Source organism: Talpa occidentalis, unplaced genomic scaffold (assembly GCF_014898055.3).
Source record: "Talpa occidentalis isolate TD23 unplaced genomic scaffold, MPIMG_talOcc4v2.1 talOcc4.3, whole genome shotgun sequence".
NCBI lineage: Eukaryota > Metazoa > Chordata > Mammalia > Eulipotyphla > Talpidae > Talpa > Talpa occidentalis.
In genome coordinates this window covers 94,195,709-94,221,885 of record NW_023603184.1, presented here as the reverse complement: position 1 = coordinate 94,221,885, position 26,177 = coordinate 94,195,709, and the positions used below count along the sequence as shown (strand labels likewise).

The 26,177-nt window shown below is 34.5% G+C and overlaps 1 protein-coding gene across 1 annotated transcript in view; it reads right to left on the bottom strand.

Moving 5' to 3' along the window:
• Positions 1-1,461: 1,461 nt before the first annotated feature.
• Positions 1,462-26,177, bottom strand: part of LOC119255141 (sodium-driven chloride bicarbonate exchanger-like) — a 275,258-nt gene continuing 250,542 nt past the window's right edge. Inside the window, exons 6-7 of the mRNA XM_054699455.1 lie at positions 12,270-12,416; positions 1,462-1,604 (exon numbers count right to left, since the gene is read on the bottom strand). Coding sequence (XP_054555430.1) covers positions 1,462-1,604; positions 12,270-12,416 — 290 coding nt within the window. The remainder of the gene's footprint in view (positions 1,605-12,269; positions 12,417-26,177) is intronic.

Below are 26,177 nucleotides of genomic sequence, written 5' to 3'. Positions count from 1 at the left end.
TTATTTATAATATTGTCATGAGTGCACACTTAATTCCACACTAACTCTGGGTAGAATTAAGGCAGAGAATAAATGCAGCCACAAGTTTAATATGATCTGGTTAAGTGCTGTGGTTTTCAGAAGATTGTTGGAACTGAAAGGCCACTAACATGTTCAACACAAAGAATTTCTAACAATAGAACCATGTGACCACAGCAGGTAGAACCTCACAAAAACAGTCAACACTGTGTCAACAGATGTGCTTGAGCATCCTGCTTCCTCTGCCTAGAACACCCACCTCTGCTTTCCTTCCTAGCTACTTCAATTCAGACTTCACTATGCTGGTAGAGCATGGGTGCTTTGCTGGCAGGTGTGCTCTGGTAACTACACCTAAAGGGGGGGATCCTATACTTCCAAGTTACTAATGACAATGTAAACCAATGTTACCTCAATAAATAGATAAATCAATTAAAAAAATAAACAGCTCAAGAATCACCATCATCTAATCAAGAAGGGAGATGCTATCATGATCCCTGTTTCCTTACCTTGTGGTTTAGATCTTTGCTACATGAAATGTGATCCTTATGTTCAGAAACATTGGTGTGATGTTACCTGCAAGTTTGCTGAATATGCAGGTTCTGAGACTCTAGGCCTGAGAACCACCAAACCCAATTTCAACAAGATCTTTAGTGATTTAGCATCACATTGACATTTAGGAAGCAGTGGGTAAATGATAACACTAGGTCTGCCCACATTCCTGCCCACATGGTATCACAGCATTCCTCATATAGTATTTACAACTTGGTATACTTGTCTAAGTCCCAGGTTAGACTGTGAGATTGTTAAGGACAAGATCTGAACTTTTTGTTGCTGTTGTCCCATGTGCATTGACATATTAATGAATGAGAAGTAAATTCAAATTTTAGTTTCTTTTGTACTTCATCAGTTATATAGCAATGTAGAAATAGTAACTACAAATGACAGGAAAAGTAACTTTTCAAAAGTTATTTTGAAAAACCACTATGTTTAAATGTATACATACCCTAGAAACATATTACAAAATATTTTTATCCTCACCAAATACAGTACATGAAACCCAGAACTATACCTAAAGACTTTTATCATATTTGCCCTTCTTTAAAAGTCTCACATGCAAATTATTCTACAATATCACTACTTTAGATAGAAGTCAGCTGAAAAGAAATTACTTTTACATTTCTATTGTCTTCCTGATGACACACAAATTATGCTACTGTGCTACTGTTTATCTTTAAGACTGCAGCTGCGGCTGGCTCTTCATCATTGTTTACTATAATTACTACCTTCAGATTTCATTCTGACCCATATCCTATTATAGGATATGACCAGGCCAGATGCACGATTTCAGAAATCAGCAGCACTCATGGATATGTGCAAAACCATGGCATTAGAAATCTCTTTTTAAAATTCTTTAGTTATACCTTCACTTTTCAACAAAAATTCTCACCTGGCTGTTTCTCGCCACTCAGCATCCTCACCTTCACGCCAGCAAATCTCATCCAGTTCTGTGAAAAGGTCATGAGGAATGTGTTCCTCATCATCATCCTCAGTTCCAAGAATAAACTGAACCCGCTGTGATGGGGTATCTATGGACAGAGACATGAACACACGTTATCATGACTTCAAATTTAAAGTGTCCCAGTCACCAACTTCAATACCACTTCACACTCACAGGCCTCCTGCCTCCAACTGCATCAATGATCCAAAGTAGACTCAGAAAATTAAAACCAAATTTGGTACTATATTAACATAATTGGGGCACATATATATGTAAGTGTAAATAAATAATGTATATATGTATTAGCAAAAATAAAATTTAATGTGATGATTATTTTGGATTATAACACAGAAATTCCTATTTCACAGACATATCTCATCATATTTTCTATATTCTATGACAATATTCAGAAGAGCAGACTGACAAAATTTGCTTATACTAAACCTATGCTGAACATAATTAACCAAACAATTCTTTTGTAATGCTTCTTTGCAGTCACACCCTTGTCTCTCCCCTAACCCTTGGCAAGCACTGATGCAGTCTCTGCTGTAATAGTTTTTGCCATTTCCAGAATGTTATATAAATGGAAGCATGTGGAATATAACTTTTTGGGACTGTCTTTATTCATTTAGCATCACACCTTTGAGATTTATCTGTGTCAATGAGTGTATCAGTAGTTTACTCTTCTTATTTTAAATTTTTTTATTGTTCTGGTCCATTGGGAGAATATACCAGTTTGTATATCCATTCACCTGTTAAAGGATATTTAGGTTGTTTCCATTTAGGGCAATTATGAATAGAACGATTAGAAGTGTTTGTATACTTAGGTGTGAACATACATTTTTATTTCTCTAAGGTAAGTACATAGGGATCTTGGATTATACGGTAAGTATATATTCAACTTTATAAGACAGTACTAAACTGCTTTCCAGAGAGTATCTTTCGCATCCCCAGCAGCCAGTTGCTCCACATATTCATCAGCTCTGGTTATTAATGGTGTTTTTAGTCATTGTATATAATGATAGCTCATCATTGTGTTAATTTACATTTTCCTGATGGCTACAGTTGACAATTTTCATGTGTTTGTCATCCATATGTCTTATTTGGTGAAATGCCCTTTAACTATTTGTTCCATTTTTAATTGGATTGTTTCTTTCTTAATATTGAATTTGAACATGATTTTTTAAAATTGGGAGGGGGCCTCCCTGGTAGCTCAGCGGTTGAGCGCTGGGTTGCGATGCTGCCCACAGCCTCTGCAGCGCCAGTTCAATCCCCAGCTGCTCCCCGGCCACCGGAGGAGGGTCCCACATGGCGCGCAGACCTCTCCTGCTGCCCGCTGCTCCCCTCAGCAGTGTGCTTCGGTTCTTCTGCCAGCTCTGCTCCCCACTCTGGCTCTGGTGAATTCTCTCACCCTCCCGCACTTCTGACTGTACCCAGTGCTTGTATAAATAAATAAACAAAACAAAACAAACAAACCAAAAAAAATACTTAATTAATTAAATTAAAAAATAAATAAATAAATAAATAAATAAAATTGGGAGGGCCTGAAAAAAACCTGTACCAATTGGGGAACATAGGTTGACACTTTCTACTATGGCCTCTAATCAGCCAGTTGGCCTTAACGGATAATTTACAAAAGATAAACATGGGAAATAAAGAAGTGAAAAGATGAAAATTAAATCAACAAAGAGATACCATTATACCCTATTAAAATAGCCAAGTCCAGAACACTGACTATAACCAATTGCTGACAAGGATGTGGAGCAACAGGAATGCACAGAAATTACTAGTGGGAATGCAAAATGATATAACCACATTCAAAAACAACTTAAGGACTTCTCACAAGAATAGACATACTTTTATTATATGATCCAGTTATCGTGCTCCTTGGTATTTTACTAAAACACTTGAAAACTGTGCCCACACAAAATTTGCACACCAATTTTTATAAAACTTGGAAGAAACCAAAACATCCTTCAGTATGTCAATGAACAAGTACATTGTGGTATAGCCAGACAATAAAATATTATTAACCACTAAAAATAAATGTGCTCTCAAACCATGAAAAAAAAAAACAAAAACAAGGAGGAATGTTAAGTGCATGCTGCTAAATGAAAGAAGCAATCTAAAAAGGCTACATACTAAATGGCTCCAACTATATGACATCTGGAAAATATAAAACTATAGAGTAAAATTATCAATATTGATCAGGGACAAAGTGAGGGAAGATAAATGGACTGAGCACAAAGGAGTTTTAGGGCACCAAAAATATTCTTTATGATATTAGAATGATGGATGTATATCATTATACTTTTGTCCAAAACCATATAATTTACAATGCCAATGAGCTAAAATATGAGCTTTGGTGATTATAATATGCCCAAAAGTGTCCATCCTTGGTAAAAATAAGGAAAAAAAAGTCTACCATTATGGTAAGTGATATTGGTTATTGAGAGACTATGTACACGTGGGTAAGGATAATATATAGGAAACCTCTCAATTTTGTCATAAAACTAAAGCTGCACTGGAAGGGATCATGCTCAGCGAAATAAGCCAAAAAGAAAAAGAAAAATACTGGATGGTCTCACTCATAGCAGGAATCTAGAAAACTTAAATAAGGGACCAGGAAAACGAGTAACTATAAGAAAGTGAAAATCAAAATCAACAAAAAACTACGAACCAGAGACACTTTTAGGGGGGCGGGGGTGGGAGGGGAGGGATTGGGGTCAGAATGGGGGGGCTGCAATTGTATGGGGAATATAAAAATAAAATTTATTATTAAAAAAAAAAAAAAAAAGAAAAGAAATGCTTAAAAAAAAATAGGGCATCTGATTAAATTTTCACTGTTCCCACCAATACATAACATTATATCTCATGCATGATTATTTATATTCAAGAAATTATAAGAAAGAGGATAAAGAAATATGTATCTATATATAGATAGATAGATAGATAGCATATTTGCCTCAGGTATTTCTTTTGTAGAATGTTAATGAGATTTGATTTTATTATCAAATAGATTGAGAAGTTTTTCAGACTAAATTTTACATAAAGATGAACAAGAATTGAATCAATAGCCAAATCTCGTGCCTCACTACCTCTTCAAGGGAAGATGCCAATTTCCTGGATGATAAATGAATGTTTATTTTTAAATGAAGCTGATGAATTTTTATAAATATCACATGTACTTAAGAAAATAAGCAGTACATTATGTACATTTCTGATCCAGTTTATATGAAATAAGAAACTTTTACTTGTCTTTTTCCTAAAAATACACTATCTGGGTGATGATTATGTAATATACACCAAACCTGATCTCATCAGAGTCAAATCAAATACTTCTAATCATCCTGTTCCTTTGTGGCTACTTGTTCTGGACAAACATACAAAAATTAGTACTTTAAATAATCATTTATAAAACAGAATAGCATTTTTATAATTATGCTAAGAATATCATCTCTTTCTGTTAGGCCTACTCAGTGTGAGCAGACACAGCCCTTTGGGCTACATTGCTGCATGTTCTGATTACTGACTCATTTTTCAGTAACCACATTCCAGAGCAGCCATGTCTCAACATTTGTGTTATTTTCCTCATGTTTTGAAATATTTTCTCTCATTACTGTTTTTTAGTGACTTATTTCAATTTATTTGCCATCAAAACTCTGAGTATCTATTATACTTACCATGTATTCAGCCCACCAAACTTGACTGCTTCATGTATGAACCTTAAGCTTTAGATTTATTATTGTCCTTTCTCATATAGCATGAGGATCATTAAACACACACCTTTGAAGTACTAGTCATGAAACAATAAACAAAAAGAAGTAAGATCTCCATGATTATGAATAAAGAGAATTTAAAAGTCTGAAGCAACATGTTAGGTATTAAAAAGACTTCTCTAAGACTCAATTGTAATAACAATAGTATAGGAAATCATGATTTATTAAAATAAGATAGTATTTTATTTTGGTTCAAAATACCATTTGACTACCTACATCTGGCTTTCAGTCTTTCAAGTAGAAATTATTTTTATAGGTATTAGGTTATGTTCACAAAACTCTTTTAATGGCTATCCCTACCAACATAGTTTTAACATCTTAAAGAATAACTCAGATTATGTTAAAATGCAGCATATGTTTAAAATGTCTTATTCAGTGATCATTTTTTCATGTCCATGCACCTAAAAATAGTATGACATAGTCATATAAACTGCAATACTAGCAAAATTAGGAAGAATTTTCTAAGCATGAAATATGTCTCCTATGTTGATAGGTATTTGATTTATTTTCAAGACAGTTACAGAAACAGAACAAACCGTAGCCAAGAGTATAGCAAAACAACATTTGAGTTTGCTTCTATATTTACTATAATATACAATGAAAATCTATAGTGGCATTAAAAAAATTGACATAGAAAATAAGCTATTTTGTAGCTATTCTTTGTAGCTATTCTTTTGAAATCCGCAGACACATCAAAAGATAAAGAGTGAAAAGTAAAGTCACAAATGTGAGAACATATTTGAAAGATATAAAATCAACAAAGAACTTACATCCATAGTATATAAAGAACTTATACAAATCAATTAGAAAAAATAATTCTATTTAAAAAGCATAAGATTTGAATAGGCAATTAAGAGAAGATGCTATCTGAATGGTCAAAAAGCCCATGCAAAGTTGCTCAACCTAATTAGTAATCAAGAATTGTAAATTAAAACAACCTATCTTTACACATCATATCAGAATGGTTACTGTTAAAAGAAGGAAACTGTCAAGTGTTTGGAAGAATGTAAAGCAACATAAGCACTCATCCTTTGCTGGTGGAAATGTAAATATGTACCCACTTTGGAAAAACAGTTTGCTTTATCTACTCAAACACAGAAGATGCATACCTTATGATTCAACAATAATTTCATTCTTAGGTGTGAAAAATTCATATGTGTACCAAGAGACACATACAGAATATTCGCAGCAACATTATTCACATTAGCTCCAAAATGTAAATGATCCAAATGTCCATCAATAGTAGAAAGTATGCAGGCATGCATGAACACTATACAATAACAAAAATGAATAAAGCAAAGTTACAGCCAAAAATATTAGTGAATTCCACCAACACAAGATTGAGCATTAGAGCAAGATACAAACCATTATCATCTATATGATTTCATTTACATAAGCTGAAAACAGGCAATACACCCTGTATAAGAAGACAGGCTAGACCCTGAGGGAGAAGGGGGGAAGTAGTGACTGCGAGTGCACACAAATAGGGTTTTCTGAAGTACTAGCACAGATGGTAAGTTACATAGATGTTTCTTTGTGATCATTCATTGATTTGTACATATGTTGATATGTTTTAACACTTGTAAAGACTTGTGTTACATTTTAAAATAAAATCAATTTAAAAGATCACCCTGGTATTTTTATTTATCAGCCAATTAGTAGTTAAATAAGAACAAAAAGTCATTGCTCATCAACAAAGTAGATTATCAAAGTCATGTTGTCTCTATTTGCTTCACTGCTTCTGAACTTTGTGCACAATTAACTAGGACTAATTGTACAGTTGTGCTAATTTATACAAATCTTTGTGTACCATATTTTTAAATAAGCATTTAATAGGGTCTATGTTTTTAGATTAACTAGATGTAATCAACAGTCTTTTACCATCTCATCTGCAACTCTTAGTTGGGATTCTAAGCAATTGTTCAACATAAAAAGTGCTGTGAATATTTTCACTGACTTCAAGATTATGCTCCACCTTATGATTTTTATACAACTCATCATTGTTCCAAGTCAAAAATATAATTTCAAATATAAGGAGGTAAATAAAAGATGATATTAAAATTACCAAAATGCAAAATTTGGGCATTTTTCAGTTATCAGGAAATTGATGGCATTAAAGGAGATTCAACCAATCATCACATCTTTTGCAAACCATTTTGCTTTTTAAGTGTAGTAACAAAAGTAGGTTGAGCTTATTTGTAAGCATAAAAGGGTTGGTTTTTTTTTTTTCCGTATAATCAAAACATCACCACCACCCCAGTCAAAAAGCTGGGTTTATCATCGGACTCACCCAACATCATATTGTAACCATTAGATCTGATAGACTAGAATCAGTTATTGTAGGTCTGTGACAGAAGCATAATGTAAGCTATAGTAACAGCCCATTCACTACTGTTTGCAGTATTAATACAACCGATTCTAAATAACATGTCCTTAAATAGTTGGGTCATATAATGAAGTAAGGTTCTAATGATGGGTCTTGTACATTAGTGTGACAAAACTTTTAAAGTGGCAAATTTTAAACATATCCCTAAAAATCTTATCATTAAATTGACACTTGTTCCAGAATATATGCCGAAATTATTCCTCATCCTCACAACACGTACCCACCCTAATGTACAATATAATATCACCAGGTTCCTAGCAGAGGGTCCTCACATTCTCCTATCCTGTATCTCCTATCCTGTATCTCTGTGAGCTGAATTCTGAAGAATTTTAGGGCACCTTTAGGAATATCTTCAAAACATTTTCTTTGAAATATTTCCAAGTAAAACAAACTTGTCTTAAGTAGCCAGAAGTTTTCTCTGAAGCGTTCAGCAATGAAATCTGATCTATCCTTACTATGCAGGCATCAGAGCCCAAATCAAGTGGGATGGTGTTTATAGCATCTTGTTATATGCCCGAGTACTTGATTATGAAGACTACTGAACTGACTGTAAATAGGAATAAAGGCAGAAAATTAGACCTGAAGAAATTGAAAAAAGTGAAATCTAGGAAGTTCTATTAGAAACCAGAGCACCAGGGCCTCCCCGGTGGCGCAGCTGTTGAGCGCTGGGTTGCGAAGCTGCCCGCAGCCTCTGCAGCACCCGTTCGATCCCCGGCTGCTCCCTGGCCACCGGAGGAGGGTCCCACATGGTGCGCAGACCTCTCCTGCCGCCCGCTGCTCCCCTCAGCAGTGTACTTCGGTCCTTCTACCTGCTCTGCTCCCCGCTCTGACTCTGGTGAATTCTCTCACCTCTCACGCTTCTGACTGTACCCAGTGCTTGTACAAATAAATAAATCAATCTTAAAAAAAAAAATTAAAAAAAAAAAAAAGAAACCAGAGCACCAAACATTAGTCCTTTTAAAAGCAGATTTTAGGTCTAAATGTCAGTAAAGATACTCAGATGGTCTGGGGAAGAAAGAAGTAGACAGTGTCCAAATATAGTGACTGGCACATCAGAGGGAGAATCTGGGCCACCTGACTTATCTCCCAGTTTCATCAAAGAGGCAGAAACTTCTCAAGATCAGTGGTTCCTGAGTCCTAGGTGGATATTAAATTACTTGGGGTACTTTATAAAATTACCAGTAGCAAGGGAAACAACCAAGACTAACTAAAAAGTACTCTTTGATGGTGGGGTCTAGCAACAACATATTTTTTCAGAGTTCCATAGATGATTCTGACAGGCAATGGGGGTTTGAAAGCAATGCACTAGAGCACTGTTTGCCAAATTTTAATGTTCACACAAGTAACCAAAGGGTAGCATTAATACACAGTTTCTAATTCAAGGAGTCTATGGTGGAGCCTATTATTCTGCATTTCTAATAAGTTCTAATGTGATGTGGATTATACTGGTTCATAACCACTTTGAATAGTAGTCTCTAGCACAATGTATCTCAGCCTCGACTCATATTAGAACCACCTGGGGAACTTTTTTAAATGCCTATGTGTGACTCCTACCCACAGAGATTCTGATTGATGTGGAGTTTGGGCATCAAAATGTTTTTTAAAACTCCCATATAGTCAATGCTCAGAAACACTGTTCCAGAAAAACTGACATAATGCATTCAAGCATAGAAGAAAAGGAAGATGACAAGGGCAGAGGGAACAAGTTTTTGTTTTTTTTTTCCTTGGTTTACTAATCATTTCTAAGATGATGTGAATATAACTCCTCAAACACTAACAAATGATGAGAACTCAAAGTTACCGTTAAAGCTTAGTGCAACATATCATTCATTCCCAGAGTTTAAGAGGAAGTCTCTATAAGTGGATGATGGAGCGTGTGTAAAAAAAAAAAAATCTCCCCAATTTCCTCTTTATTGCACTCCCAGACTTCAAGTCATGAAAAAAAAAAATCCTGAAAATGTGGGAGAGAGTTCACACCTCCACTCTCTGCACACTATGTGAACCACCCTTCAGTCATGCTGGTGCAGGATACTCAGAAAACTGTTCTTAACACAATCCTCACCAACAATCATTCCATCTCTGGCAAATGAACATGATATTGAGGGAGGCTAAGGCCCTTAAGTAAGCACAGCAATGGCGATACGGAGTACACTGATAGCAGTGCCTGTGTAAGCATTTTTCATAACCTTGCTACAGTACAAATATAACTTGCCTTGTAAAAAGATGAATAGAGATTTTTAAAGAATGGGAATCTATAAAAATTATACAAATCAATGGAAAGTCAAAAGAATCTTGATGGGCAAAAAAGGTCAAAACTGAAAATTATCTACTACTCCAGAATCAAAAGAAAATGGCCAGATAGTGGAGATTATCTGTAGACTATGAAGCAAAAAAAAGCAAAAACTAACTAGGAGAGGACAGGAGAAAATGTAAGAAAATATGGCGAGATAAGAAAGAAATCTAATTCAACAAAAAATATTAAAATATTAACATATACCAAGAAAAAAAGAAATCTAAGAAAATTGGAACTTCACAAGCAAAATTAAAACCAATATAACTAGTAAAAACCAGAACTGATCTGCAGATAACCAAATGGATCATATGACAGATTAACTTTAAACTATAAAGGAAAAAGATGAAGAGCTGATATCATAAATCCAACGTGCAGATAATTAATATTCAAAAAGTAAAGACCAAAGTAAATAGAATAGAATCAGATAAAACAGGAAAATGCTAAGTGGAAAAATATAATTGTATGCAGATTGGAAAGACAAATGCATCCACCATTAATACTATCTCAGCCGGTTTTCTTAAAGGGACATAGAAAAAATGTCTGCAAGCATTTAAGTTTACAAGATCTAACCTTTAAAAATGAAAATAGAACTTCAACACTTAGCAAAAAATATAGAATAAGGCAATATGTATACGGTATTTTTTAAGATTTTTTTAAAAAGATTTATTTATTTATGCATACAAGAACTGGGGTACAGGCCAGAGGTGTGGGGGGTGAGAGAATTCACCAGAGACAGAGTGGGGAACAGAACAGGCAGATCGACTGAAATACACTGCTGAGGGGAGCAGCGGGCAAGTCAGGAGAGGTCTGCTGCACCATGTGGGTAGCTCCCTGGCCAGCTGGGGGATTGAACTCATGTTGCAGTTGCTGCAGATAGCTTCATAGGTTGCATCTTAACCCCTTGCGCCACCAGGAAGGCCCATATACAGTATTTAAATAAAAATTTTACCCCAAACTTCATATGCTGCTCACTTACTTAATTTTCTGCATTCACATGAATGACTTAAGGGGAAATGAGGAAGGTTGGGGGACTGTTTAAAATGGGAAAAGATTTAAAAGATGATGACATTAATCCAGTAGAGAGGAAGAAGTCAATGAGATTACAAATTGTACAAGTTTTCAGTGAGAGAAACAAGAAATAAACATAAGTGAAACAAAAGCTCCCTTACTGCATCAAGAGAAAAGAGATGGTAGTTACAGATATAGGCATGCACATTGGTAGGAGGAAAGTTGAGTGAGTTCCTTTTGATGATGTATTTTCTCTCTGAAGCAGAAAACATCTGCTATGTGATGATGAAAAGCAGGTGTTAGAGAGTGAAAAAGAAGGTTGAAAATAAAAGTTCAAAGAAAGGCAATAGAATTGGAAGGAGATGTTGAAGGTCCACTTGAGTCATGGACTTAAATGGTTCCAACCTCCCTTAATGAAAGACTCATCCAGCAAGACTTGTCCTTGCCTGGCTATGATGGCAAGGAGAAAGCAACAACATGGAGGAATCCCAACATGGGTGTAGTTTTTTTTAAAGTGCGTGTAGAGGTATGAATAAAACTAAAACAGGAGGCCTAAGGTATTTAGAATATTAACAAATGCATTAGTAAAATTGCGGGCTGTGAAATCAGAGTAGGATAAGGAAATAAAGGAAACATGATAACATGGATAGAAAAAAAAAATCAAGTAGTTGCACAAGTAAGCCAGAAAGACAGAAGCTGTGTCCAAAAGCAAGGTGCCTTCCGAGATGGAATAATTATAGATGAGTAGGTGAACTGAAGGGAGAGGTCATAGGAGATGGAAAGGTCAAGGAACTGACCTTTAGGTCTTGGTTATGTCATGTACACAGCTCTCAAGGCTATCAGGAATTGTTAACTACCATATCATTATCCTTTCATATACTATATATGGTTTCAAAGGGAGAACATTCAAATAGTAGAACATTCATTCCTAGGAGTGAAGTTTGGGCATTATCAGCAACAGTATAAGTGGGTACTAAATTAAGTAACTTCACCATAATTAGAGCAGTGACCATTTGCATAAATTATCAAGTCTATAAAACTCCTTTTTGCTACTTAACTATATCGCCTCAATCAAGAGTGTAAGCCAATTCTCACTTTTATAAAGCAGATACACAAGAGAAAAAAAAATCAAGCTTTCTCCCACTTCTCCCCAACCTAAAATCATCTTTTATGAAAATATAGTAATTTTGAGTAAGAAGTTCTACAGCTAACTATGGATTGCACACATAAGTATAATATTAGTAAAATCACAAAATTAATTTTTTGAAAAAGGATAAAACTTCTTACCAAAGGAAGGTGATTCTCTTCCATCCTCTAGTCCAGAATCTCTCTCTCTGTCTCTCTTTCTGTGTTTATGACCACGATGCCTGTGACGTCGATGGCTTTTTCTTCCTCCCAGGGGCACATGAACTCCAATAAATAGTGTCCGATGACCTACATCAAAAGTAAATACACAAATTAAACTCTGTATTATTCCAGAACACAGAGATGATTTACATGTTAATGGAAATCTCAAATTCAATCCAGCAAATATTTTTTTGAGTGTTTATTATCTGCAAAACTTGGGGTTATATTTTGGCATTATACCTACTTAAGTATGTCTTAGGTCTACCAAGAACATTTACAAAACTAACTATTTGGTTATATACTTTACAATTACCATTAACTTATTAACTGTCAATAATATTTCTGGGCCTAACCGATAGCTTATAATTATAATCTTCTCACTGAACATATTTATTTTCTTTTCCTACTGTCAATTAATAATGTTATCTCAGAAACACCCTACCCTTCACTATTAAGTGTGAAATAATCACTATTTCTAATAAAAAATATTTTACCAAGGTATGTAGTAATGTCAAATCCTGTGGACTTTTTTTTCCCAATTCTGCTATTTCTCTCTGTGGCACTAGATACCACTGACCACTCTGTATGCTTTTACTTTCTTTTGATTCCCCTTGTTTGCTTTGTTCATATTACCTTCTGGCTCTCTCCTTTGACCCCTGTAAGACAAGGGATCTCCAGATCTCTCTTTCACCTCATGATTTTAACTAATATATATTTCAGCACACATAAATTGTAGGCCCACATCTTGATGTGGGATTATAGAACTCTTGGATTATAGAACTATGCATCCTTTCATCTTTTACACAAAGTCATCCTTCTCACAAACATGGGAAACTCAACACATTGATATAATGCATCATGTTTTTTGTCCTCCAAGTATCAACAACCTATTATTTATCTCAGTAAATATAGCACCTATCCAGTCATCTCCAAACCCATCCAATTTATCATCAGGTTTTCCTTTGCATGTTTTAAATACATTTCCTTTTTAATATATCTAGTGATGCCATCTTAATTGGATTATTGTCATTTCTTTCCAACCCTATTTGAAGATTTTCCTTATTGTTGTTTTCCAAAATCCAATCTAGTACCACCTTTATCCATCCTGAATGCTAGTGACTTTTCAAAAATCTGATTACATTACTCCCCTGCTTTAAATTCACTGACTGTTATCTGTTGCTTATAGCATAAAGTCTTTAGTATTTTATATGGCTAAACAATGCCTGTCTTTTGTCTATTTCTACAGGAAGGCTTCTAATTATACTCTGCAAGTCAGTATGTCACCATTACTGAACAACCAGATGTTTTCAAGTCCCTCTGCTTTTACTTAATGCTATTCTTATTCTTTCAACTGTTTGAAATGTCTCTGTCTCTTCTGAAAAAATACCTAGTCATCTTCCAAGTCACAGTTTAGGGATTATGTCATCCAGGGTATGTTTCCATATATGCTCACTCGAAATATAGTTGAATGCTTTTTCCCTTAAGATCCTTCACTACTTAGTTATACACATCATACACAAACTCTTAATTGCAATTGTTGACTTATAAATGGTTTTCTTCTTATGACTCTTCTCTAGGAAAGGTCCAAGTGTTATCCATTTTGCATATTTGCCATAAGACACATGGCCTGGCATATAGCAAATGCTTCACAAATGTTTACTGAAGTAAACAATTTATTAAGTAAGCACCAAGGACACAAATATAAGTAAGACAATATTTTATTCTTATAATTACCATATTTTAGCCCTGCTTAACATACATGAAAAAGTGGCATTCATAAGAGTGAATAAGAGTAATACATTGCTCTGGGTATTACCTGGATAAATGCAGGAAAGCCCACGAGGGTAAGATATGAAACATGTCTTCAAAACACACATGCATTAATCTATACATTTAACACAATCACAAATAAATATCTTAACAGAATTTGAACAAACTAAAACGTGTAATAGAAAACTTGAAATAAAGTTTTGCAGAAACTCAAGGAGGGAGAACTTATATTATCAGACAATAAGACATAACAAAGTTGAATATTTTAAAACAACTCACCAACTTTGGAATGTAAACATTAGTAATTTCCAATTACTTGGAAATCACCATCACCACATTCTGATCTATTCTAATGAGCTGAAGGCATAGGAAGTTGTCAATCAGGAAGAATATGTATAGCAAAAAAGAGAATTCAGATGAAATCTTACATAAAACTAGCATGTAAGAATCAGGAAAAGAGAAATCAAAGGAATAAAATTAATTAAAAAGTGAAGCCACAGACTCCCAACTAAATATAGGATTTCAAAAACCTACTTTTAAATTGCACAATTCCTGGACATTCCCTTCTTAATGCGAATTTTGAAAGTGATATCCTAAGCAACACTAGCTGTAAAGAAAATGATTACTAAATTTTATCATGTTCAAATTAGGAACTGCTTTTTGTTACATGCATTAATTTATACATTTAACACTATCACAAACTCCCCCCACATGCACCAGAATGGGGGAAAAGCTACAAAGTATGAAAACATATTTGCAACACATATAACCAGCAAAGATATAAAAATAATTACATATAAAGATAAAAAATATCCTATAAATTCCAGGAAAAAGACGAAAACCAAATGGGAAAAAAGATCTGAAAAATAGACACCAAAAAAAAAAAAAAAAACTGAAAAGACAATCCAATTGCTAGTAAGCATAGGAAAAGGTGCTCAAAAGCATTAGTTTCCTGGGAAATGGAAATCCGAACCATGAGCTATTTCTATACATCCATCTTCTTGACAAAGATTGAAAAGTCTATATTATGTCTTTGTGTGATGTGGACCTACTTCTCACATAGCACTACTAGTAGTAAATTACTCTGAAAGAGTGTGGCATTTTCTATTAAAATTGAAAATATCCATAATTTATGACTAATTTATGACTTCCCTAGACCTAGAGAAATACATGAAGATATGCATATGTCTACAGAAATACAGTTTATAGAGATAAAGCACTAGAAATACCCAGATCTATTAACAAAATGTATAAATTAAGTGATATATTGTATATTCACACAATAAGTCATCTATATTTGTGTGTATATATATATATATATACATATATGGCAATGATGGCAAAACTACAGATAATTTCTAAAAACAGATGAATTTCATTAACATACTAGTGAGCAAAAAAAAAAGAATTTAATTCCCTTCATTAAAACATTGAAAACAGAAAAATCCAAATATGTTTTTTAGGGATGCATACACTAGAAAAGATACATACAAAAGTTACAAATTATGGGTTTATTTCTAACCTTCTTGAGACCTTTTTAGTGAAATGTGGAACGAATAAAAATTTGAGAAGTTTAGACACTGACTATTTCCTAGAATTGCAAACAAAGGTTTTATAGAGAAGTGGTACTTGAGCTAAACCTTAAAGAGTATAAAGGTTTCTAAGGAAAACTGACTAAGATAACTATCCCCAGATGGACAAAGATAAGGGAAACCAAGACCTGACTGGCCAAGTCCATAGACTTTGGCTGAGAACAGTGAATAATTCCTTTGTTTATGATATGTAGATCTGATTAATAATGGCCAAAAGTAATATTCTAAGATATTGCAAGTCAAAATAAGCAATCTGAAACCATATTAAAATAAAATCAGTTAAGAAGAGAATGCCAAGACACACAGTTGAACTGATGTCTGAGGAAATTAAACATAGCTGCAAGAAAGATCAGGCTAAAGGAATTTCCTGAGGCAGAATCTTGCAGGGATAGTAAATAAGTCAAGAATCACTTGGATAAATAACTATGAGTATAATTTCTGTATCATATGGTAAGTTTTTGTTTATCTTTGTAAGAAATTGCCAGACTGTTTTTCAGAGTGTGCCATTTTACATTCCAACCATCAATGAATGAGAGTTCTTGTTGCCCCATATTCTTGCCAACATTTGGCATTGTCAGCACTTTGGACTTTAGCCAACTAATGAGTGCATAGTTGTATTTTATTCTTTCAATTTGCAAATCCCTAATGACATATGATATTGAGCATCTTTTCATATGCTTACTTAACCATTTGTATATTTTCTTTAGTGAGGTGTCTGTCCATATCTTTTCCTATTTTGTAACTGGATTGCTTATTTTATTATTGTTGAATTTTAAATGTTCTTTGTATGTTTAGGAAAAGTCTTTTATCTGATATATGTTTTGCCAAAATTTTTTTCAACTCTTTAGCTAGCATTTTTATTCTTATGTGTCTTTCACAAAGCAGAAGTTCAAATTTTACAGAAGTCCAAGCTTTTTCTCATGGATTGTTCTTTTTGGTATTGCATCTTAAAAAAAATCACCAAACTCAAGGTTTTTTAAAAAGTTATTGACAAACCTAGATTTTTTTCCAGTGATCTTTTAGAAGTTTTATAATTTTGTCTTTTATATATTTAGATCTATGAGCCATTTTGAGTTAATTTTTATGAATAATGTATTTGCCCAATAAATTCAAAAACCAACATCCACACAAAAACTTGTACACAAATGTTTGACAGCTTTATTTATGACTGTCAAATAATGGGAAACAACCAAGATGTCCTTCATTTGGTAACTGAATAAACTATGGAGTATTAGTCAACAATTAAAAGGAATGAGCTATCAACCATAAAAAAAACATGGAGGAACCTGAAATGCATGTGACTAAGTGAAAGAAACTAGTGAAAAGACTATGTACTATATATAAGATTCCAACTATATGTCATTGTGGAAAGGTAAAACTATTCAGAGTAGGTGATAGGGATATGTAGGGGGAACACAGGGCATTTTTTAAAGAAGTAATATGATCCTATATGATACCATCATGATAGATATATAATAACCATTTATCAAAATCCATAGAAATTGATAAATCAAAGATTGAAACCTAATGTAAACTATGAACTTTGGCTAATAATATTTTATTAATAATGATTCATCAATTATAACAAATATGCTACACTAAATTCAAAATGTTAATACGTAGAGAGAGGCAAGGGGACATGCAGGATTTGCACTTTCCCCATAATCTCTGTAAAACTACAATTGTTCTAAAAATTATTTTTGTCATTAAAAAAGTCAAGATTCAGAGCTATTCAAACTATCTAACATAAATTTACAAGGAAAAAGCAAGAGCCTAAGTAATTAAGGGCATATTTATATCAATGAGTAGAATACATGTAAGAAAGTATTGCATCAGAAAAAACTCTTCAGAAAATATTGATATGCTTTTAAAAACCTTGCATTCTCAAAGGCCAAACAGCACAAATTCTATAATGGGAAGTTATATGGACTGAATGTTTGTGTCCCCCTGCAAATTCATATATTGAAGCTTTGATTCTTAATGTAATTATATTTGAAGACATAGCCTTTATTAAAGTGATAAAAGTTAAATGAAGTTACAAGGGTAGGCCTAGATCCAACAGGATTAGTGTTCTTATAAGAAGATATACCAGAGAGCTCATACACTTTCCACTCAGACTGGATAATGTGCAAAAATGCAGGACAGTGACAGCTGAAAGCCAGGAGAAAGGTCTCAGAATGAAATATACTTGCCAGCAACTTAATCTTAGACAACCAGCCTCTAGAACTATGAGAAATAAACTTCTGTTGTTTGATTTCCCCAGCACCTGGTATTTTGCTATATAGTAGTATATAGTAGCTCAGGCTGACTACTACAGCAAGGAAGGCCTAAACCAAAATCATTATGTTAATATTGTTTCAAAAAACATGTCATCAAAGTTGTAAGATTTCTAAAATATTCAATGTATGTCATTCAAACTAACATTATTTCACTGAAGGGGTAACTAAATTCTACTAAAAATAATTTGCCTAATATAGTGGCTAGGGTTGTACTTCAATCATGTAATTTCTCTCTATGAATAAAACAATAGAAAAGAAAAAAATATTTTTGTGGCTTAAGGTTAAAATATCTCCAAATTCTACCATGATGGAAGATGAGGTTGAGAAGAAACTACTGAATTGATCATTATTTCATGGCTGGAAGAAAACATGATAGTATAGATGTTTTAAATAAGGATATTAATCTCTTAGGATCCTAATAATAATTAAAATAATTATAATATATCCTAATATATGTCCCAATAATAAAAAATTGCAAACTGAAGTTTTCCTTTCTAAAGATTTTATATCATTATTTTACTTGGGGTGGGGGAACAGATAGCAATTATGTATATGCTAGATACTTTCCTCTTTCTATTTCTCTTCCATATATATAATAAAAAATAGATATATTCTGTATTCAGGTTTCTGTCCTATGTGCATCCATACAGGCAAGTAAAAAGGGTAACTGCTTTTCCTCCCTGGCTACCTGAAGCTCCACCACCATCATGAACAACACACTCACTATTCAGGCCAGGAAGCTTATGACCAACCAACTGCTTCAGTGGGAAAAAAAAAAAATGGCGATTGATGTTCTTCTTCCTGGGAAAGCAAGACAGAAATTTGGGAGAAACTAGCTAAAAGATGAAAGACACCCTATTGGGTGTAAACTTTGTATTTGGACATAGAATCCATTTTGGTGGTGGCAAGGTAACTAGCTATAGCATGAATTATGATTCCTTGGATTACACAAAGGAAAATAACCCAAAGTTAGACCTACCAGACACAGCCTGTATGAGGAGAAAAAGATATCAAAAAAAAAAAAAAAAAACAGTGAAAGGAACACAAAAGCAGAATGAAGAAAGCTGGGTATCCCCACCCAGCTTTGCAGAGGGCTGCAAAGGCCAATCCTGGTGCTACAAAAAGAAGTAAAGATTCTGCAGTGACTTTATCTGTGGTTATTGAGCAGACTTTTTATGAGAGGATTGACAAATTAAAACCTTTTATGTATCTGGCTATTTGAAATATATTTGAAGTTTATTGGGAGTATTATAAAATTAGTCTGCTATTATAGCAGAATTAGATTGCTGCCTAAATTGACATGTTCCATTAAGCATTCAATTTAAAAAAAAAGGTAATTACTTCAGTTAACTGATTACAGATAATTAAAATGCATAAAGCTCTTTATCAATAAGAAAGGCTTAACTTTGAACAAAGGATACATAGGGAGGTGAATAACACATGTATATCTGGCTCCATTTATTTTATATACCATAATATTAGGTTATAAAAAGTGGGAAACAATACAGAATAGTAATTAAACCTGATATATCTGAGACTGAATCAAAAGTCTACATTCAAATCCTGTCTTAGCTACATATATTTATACAACATGAACACCATCATTCTATCATTCTGAACAAGTTACTTCATCATGAAGTGAAAATATTAGTACCAATACAGTTCAGAAAATACTTTTATAATTCATTAAACAAGATGATTTAAAAAAGCTGTCATATCTCAAGTCTCACAATTAACAAATACATACACTCAATCCCCCTTCAAGTGGAACCCAGATGAACAGAGCACAGAGAGGTTGGGACAGTGACCATCTCTAACCCTACCTGCTGAAGAAGAAGTGTTAGAAGTGCAGGAAGTAATGTTTGTATCAACTGGAGAGAATGTTGTTCCCCTCAATCTGCCCTCCTGAAGTCCCTTTCTAATTAAAGCTTTCTTTGTTAGTAGTAGTTGTGCTCTCCGTCAAAATTAAGACTACCTCAATGAATGTGTACTGTCTTCCCAATGAGAGTGAAAGCCAGGTGCAGGGGCAGAAAGTGTGATTTTAAAATACAAAGATGAAATACAAAGAGGACCGAAAAAATGAAAGAGAAAAGATAGGGGGAAAAAAGATCAAGAAGTTAGTAGGATATGAAAGGACAAAACTGTTTTTTTTTTTTAAGAGCAATGTTATGAATAGAGGGAAAATATAAATGGAAAAGATACAAATAGGAAAAACATTTGATGGGAATATGAAAATGACCATGGGAAATATAGTAGCATAATTATTACAGGTGACATTCACTTATTTTGGAATATAAAAGAGAAAGTTCATTATTTTTATGATACTTAATATTTTTTTGAATCTATGATATGGTAAAAATTATTTTCAATTGCTTCCCAACTCTGGAATGCTTCCAGTATCCCTCAAGCAATTCTCTGAGTATTCCCTTTGCTTTTTCTATTCAAACACAAGCTTGACTTTCTCCTAAGAACTGGTTCTTCACCCTCCTAGTGATGGCTGCTTCTCTCACAGGGTTCTCCTACTAGATGAAAAGGTAAGTTTTCCTTGTTCTTACTGCTTGTTTTGGGCTGAGTAGAATAGATGAGTTGTTCTGCCACTTTCTGATCATTTCTCTCTACCCTCCGTCAAATTTCTGATCTATATAAATCTCAATATAGATTTTATCACTCAGTACACACTTTGCCTCGTGGTTGCTACTATCTATCAGTTACCAACTCCGACGAATTCCCCTCACTTCTCAAAGATTTGAGCATCATGCCTACTGTTATTCCCAAGAATACAGCACTACTCTTGCCTTAATTCATAAGATTCAAAGCATCATGTAGGTGATGCTTGTAACACACTGGACTTTCAGTTCCTTGAACTCTTATCTTCCAATGACCTTGGCACCCTAGTCCTTTGACTACAATAACTGCTACCTCTTCATAATCTTAATTTTATGTTTAGATGCCTACCACTTCTTCATACCCTCTGGTATCCTGAACTAAATCATCAACCAATTCCACTAAGACCTCAAAGGAGAATCCAGATTGTGCGGGGTCTGAAATTTAATCAGTGTTGTCAATCCTCTTTAAGAAAAAGAAAAAGAATACAATATTATGAATATAAAATTAGATGTAAAAGTAAATATTTATTTAGACGGAGAAAGATATTACAACAACTACACATTTCAGAAAGCTGACAAATAACACAAGCATCACAAGATCCAGGGGGAAAATATTTGTATTCATTAATTCTCTGAAACTATAATATTTTTAAAGCTTAAGTTGCAGCTATTCTCACTTGCATATGGGCCTTTTCCACGTCCTTGATTAGGGGTACTTGCATTGCATTCTCATGGTCATATAATAATTATGAATATTTGTGAATGTGACATATATCTTAACCATAATTCTTTTATACCATTGTTTCTTTCTAAATCAACTTCTCTCCTGTCACATTTCCTTTCATGGTTGGGGGACTCAAGTGTCTATGGACATGCTGGGAAACTAGGGGAAAATAGGGCAGGAGATACATTTAAGTTGCATTTAGTGGAACACAATTATGTGATTTGCACTCACTTCCATATATGAATGGTTTGTCTGCTCTCCTGGAGTAGGAATAGTTTCCAGGAGTACTCCTAGCAACCTCTGTACCAAACTCACCTGACACCAAAACACAAAGATGTAGGGCTGGAAGTGGTGTCAAAATATGCCTACACTCTGCATGGGTAGTGGAGACTTGGAAAAGTGCGGCTAGAACTGTACAGAGCAAGAGCTAGTCTCTGGAAAATTCTTCCAAAACTTAGTTTGTATATATAAAATGTTTGATAGTTTTCTTAAATTTTAAGACAATCCTGAACATTTTCATGAAATCATGAATAAGTTGTAAAGGTAAAAGAAACCTTTCTAGACTATAATTAATAAATGAATTTCAATTTGTCATGATAAAGACTGAAGTAATTTTCCATCTATTTGACAGATAATATTATAAAATCCTTAACATTAGAAGCCAAAATGGAGGGCAAAAAAGTACTACAGAGGTATATTAGGCAGTTACCACAAATATGTGGTGGTGGTAGGGGCCTCCCTGGTGGCGCAAGGAGTTAATACGCAACCTATGAAGCTATCCACAGCCACCGCAGCATGAGTTCGATGCCTGGCCAGGGAGATACCCACATAGCACAGTAGACCTCTCCTGTCTTACCCGCTGCTCCCCTCAGCAGTATATTCAATCAATCTTCCTGTTCTGCTCCCCACTCTGTATCTGGTGAATCCTCTCACTGCCCCCCAAGCTCTGGCTTACACCCCAGTTCTTGTATACATAAATAAATAAATCTTTAAAAAATAAAAAAAAAATGCGGTGGTGATGTATTTTTGTCCCAAATAAGTATTTGGAAAAATGTAATTTTATAAGTATTTTTCTTATTTTCAAAAAAATATTTTTCTCATTCTATATAAATATTCACCTCTGTACCTAATTTGCTTTAAGTTTTGAATTTTATTCCTTAGAGAAACCCTCAAAATTGCCTAAGTTTCATAGGGACCTCAAAATCTAAATCTGCCCCTAAGACCATCTATTTGTGGGCAGTCTCCAGCTCAAACTTCTTTCCCAAACTCCAAGTTGACATGTGCAACTGCTTACCTGACACCTCTACTACAGGTCTAAAAGACATCTTAATTTCAACATTTTCCAGACTGCCAATCTTCCCTAGCCCAAACCCTCCAATAAACTGCTCCCTCACAGCCTTGCCCATCTCCACTGCTGAGAAAATGTTTTTGAGTTGCTCAGACGCAATAACCTTAGAAATATTTTAGACTCATGTCTTTCTTTTAACCCATAGCTAATCCATTAGGAAATCTGCTAGGACAGCTTTCAGAACAAATACAGAATTTGGTCACTTATTATTATTTCACTTCACAACCTTGGATAGCCACATCAGACCCAAGGTCAATTCATGCAGTTAACAAGTCTTCTTGAGTCTATTTGTTGGCCCTTATGCTCTTCTCTAAAAAAGCAGCCAGCATGGTCCTGTAAGAATATAAGTTAGGGGCCTCCCCTGGTGGCACAGTGGTTGAGCGCTGGGCTGTGAAGCTGCCCGCAGCCTCTGCAGCGCCGGTTCGATCCCCGGCCGCCGGTGAGGGTCCCACATGGCGCGCAGACCTCTCCTGCTGCACCTGCTGCTCTCCTCAGCAGTGAATTTCGTCAGTCTGCCTACTCTGTTCCCCACTCTGACTCTGGTAAATTCTCTCACCCTCCTGCTCTTCTGACTGTGCCCAGTGCTTGTATAAATAAATAAATCTTAAAAAAAAAGTTAGATCATGTTATTCTTGTCTTGTCATACCATGTCATTCACGTCAGATAAGTCTTCTAAAGTTACCTCCGCCCACTTAACTGAGAGAAAAGTCCAGTTTTCCAATGTTCCTCAAGACCCTCTGCGATCTGCCTACTCTATCCCTGCTGGCTCTCATCTCTCAACCTTCTATTCTCCCTCTCTCTTCACTATGGCCACACTGATTGTACTCTTCTTGCTGCCACCTGGGACTTTCCCACTATCTTTTCTTGCTTCCTGAAATACTCTTCTTCTTAGGTTAATTCCTTATATCCTTCAAGATTTTGCTCATATTTCACCTTCTCAGTGACACCTACAATAAATTTCTATTTAATAGCTTACCCTACTCTCCCCAACCCTTCATGCTCCTCATTCTCTATTTTTTTAAAGTACTTACATACCATACACCTTATTTATTATATTTAGCATGGAATTTCTAGTTTCAAAACAATTTTTTAACTTAAAAAATGCAGTGATTTGTTCACTGATGTATCACCCAAGTACCTAGACAGTATTGACTAGTTCCTGGTGCTCAATACATTTTATTGCATACATAAATATTTTGCATAAATAAGGATATTTTAACTAAAATAAATAATGACATCATTATACACAAAATGGAGCAAAGTTAATGACCAAATTTCATAACAGTACTGAAATTGCCATAATTTATGACTATGAGATTATAGAGAAAATACTGTCATATTTCTGCATAGTTAGAGATTTATAACGCAAAGGAAAATGAAGCCAAGTTAAAGGACATGCTTTGGAACTTAAAGACTGACTGAACAGAGATCTTCAAAGAAATATAAACATATCACCCAGATTTATATGTTTACATTTTACAAGATAATAAAATCCTTGAGCTACTGGTTTATATCCCAAAGGATTCATTTTCATTTTATTTTGTATATCCCAAAGGGTTTAAACCACAAACATTCCACTTTTCTTCAATGAAATGTGTTTATATAAAGGAAATAAGATTTCTCACCCTCTCCTGAGAGGGGAGAAGACAGCTGTACAGAAGTTCCTATGTAAACTCCTAGATTCATAATTTTAGGGTCCCTTCCTATGCACATAACATCAGGTTCTATGACATTATTTGAATGGGAAGAAAAGGACATGGAAAATCAGTGTAGTAATTGTTATAAATAATAATATGCCTGTCCAGGAGCCTCATGTTTGCTTTTAGGACAAAATATCAAAATTAAAAACTTATCAATGGCCTTAGTGTATCTTCCATAAAGATAATGAAATAAATAATACATATAAAAGGATGAACATGACTGTTACCCAGTAGGCCCTCGTGTTTACTAGTTCCCTTTCCCCTTCATATTGCTAACTTTCAGTGGTTTAAGGGAATAGGATGAAATAAAAATGTCCTGTCCCATTTTATTGACTTCCTGCCTCTTATTACCAACTTTTTGAATCCTAACTATATAACAATCCTGGCCTAAGGAACTAAAGAATCACATCAGGGCCTCCCCAGTGCCGCAGCAGATTGAGCACAGCACTGTGAAGCTGTCCTCAACCTCTGCAGCATGTGTTCAATTTCTGGCCGGCCAGGGAGATACCCACATGGCACGGCAGACCTCTCCAGTCTCGCCTGCTGCTCCCCTCAGCAGTGTTTTCAGTCCATCTACCTGTTTTGTTCCCCACTCTGTCTCTGGTGAATTCTCTCACACTCTCATGCCTCTGGCCTGTTCCCCAGTTCTTGTATAAATAAATAAATTTAAAAAAAAATAAACAATCACATCAGATCCTGTGGAAAACAGTATACAAATGGCATTTCCAGGTTAATATTGCCATAATTTTTTCCTACTATATTATATCCAAAGTTGAATTCTGCATCCCAGTAGACATTACTTCAGTCAAGTTTAATTATAGATGTCATTGTTCTGAAATGATTTGACAATTATTAAGCCTGTTCTAAATTATTTTTAAGGTTATAAAGGGCTCAGTTAACTCTTGATAATTCTTGATATATATCAAGTCTGAAAATTTTGTTAACCTTTTCTGACGGGAATTTCTTAAATTATTAAAATGGTCAAGAACTAACTTTCTATCATGATCAAAAACTAGAAAGCAATAGTTTCATTTAAATATGAATATATTTTGTAAATAGTGAGATTGGAACAGTGCTATTAAAACTTTTTTTAGATGAATATGAATACTAGAGTTATTAAGAATATACTTTTGATTTAGTTGAGAGAAAACACAATTTCCCAATTAGAAAAACGAAAGATTCATTAAAGATAACATTGTTCTCAGAGCACAAATCTTGCTAACAAATCGTAGATTTTTGACACTTGAATTGTGTAGATACCATCTTGTACAGATCCATAATTGTAAATATTTTCATTATATGAGAGGTATCAGTTCTAAAACAACTCTTCATGTGGCTCTGGTCATGGTACAATGAATAGTAACAAAATAGTGTGAGCAAAGGGCTACACCTTTGGGGATGGGTTGGACTCTATGATTAACAATAATACTAATGAAGTACTCTCCTTTTTAGCTGGGAGGGAAGGGATCAAACTACTCTTGCAGATAACTGTGTTTTTTCTGTGAAATGAATATCACACAGCTGGTGCATAATTACTGAGTTACGACAGCCATTTAGATGTGTCAATCATGAGAAAAGGTCAAGTACATTAAGCTGAGTAAGCATGTGATCTTTAATTCCATGGAGACTCTAACAGAGTCAGAAAACACAACAAGGCATCATTTATCATAATACATCAAAGAACTCTAATCCCGCAGAAATTTTCTGCTTGGGAGAGTAACAGAGAAAAAGAAAAGAGATCAAGAGGGTGTAAGAAGCATGTATGTGTAACAAAGATATACCTACTGGTAAGTAGGCTACTGTGCTGATGCTTCTTGTGTAGTTTTGCT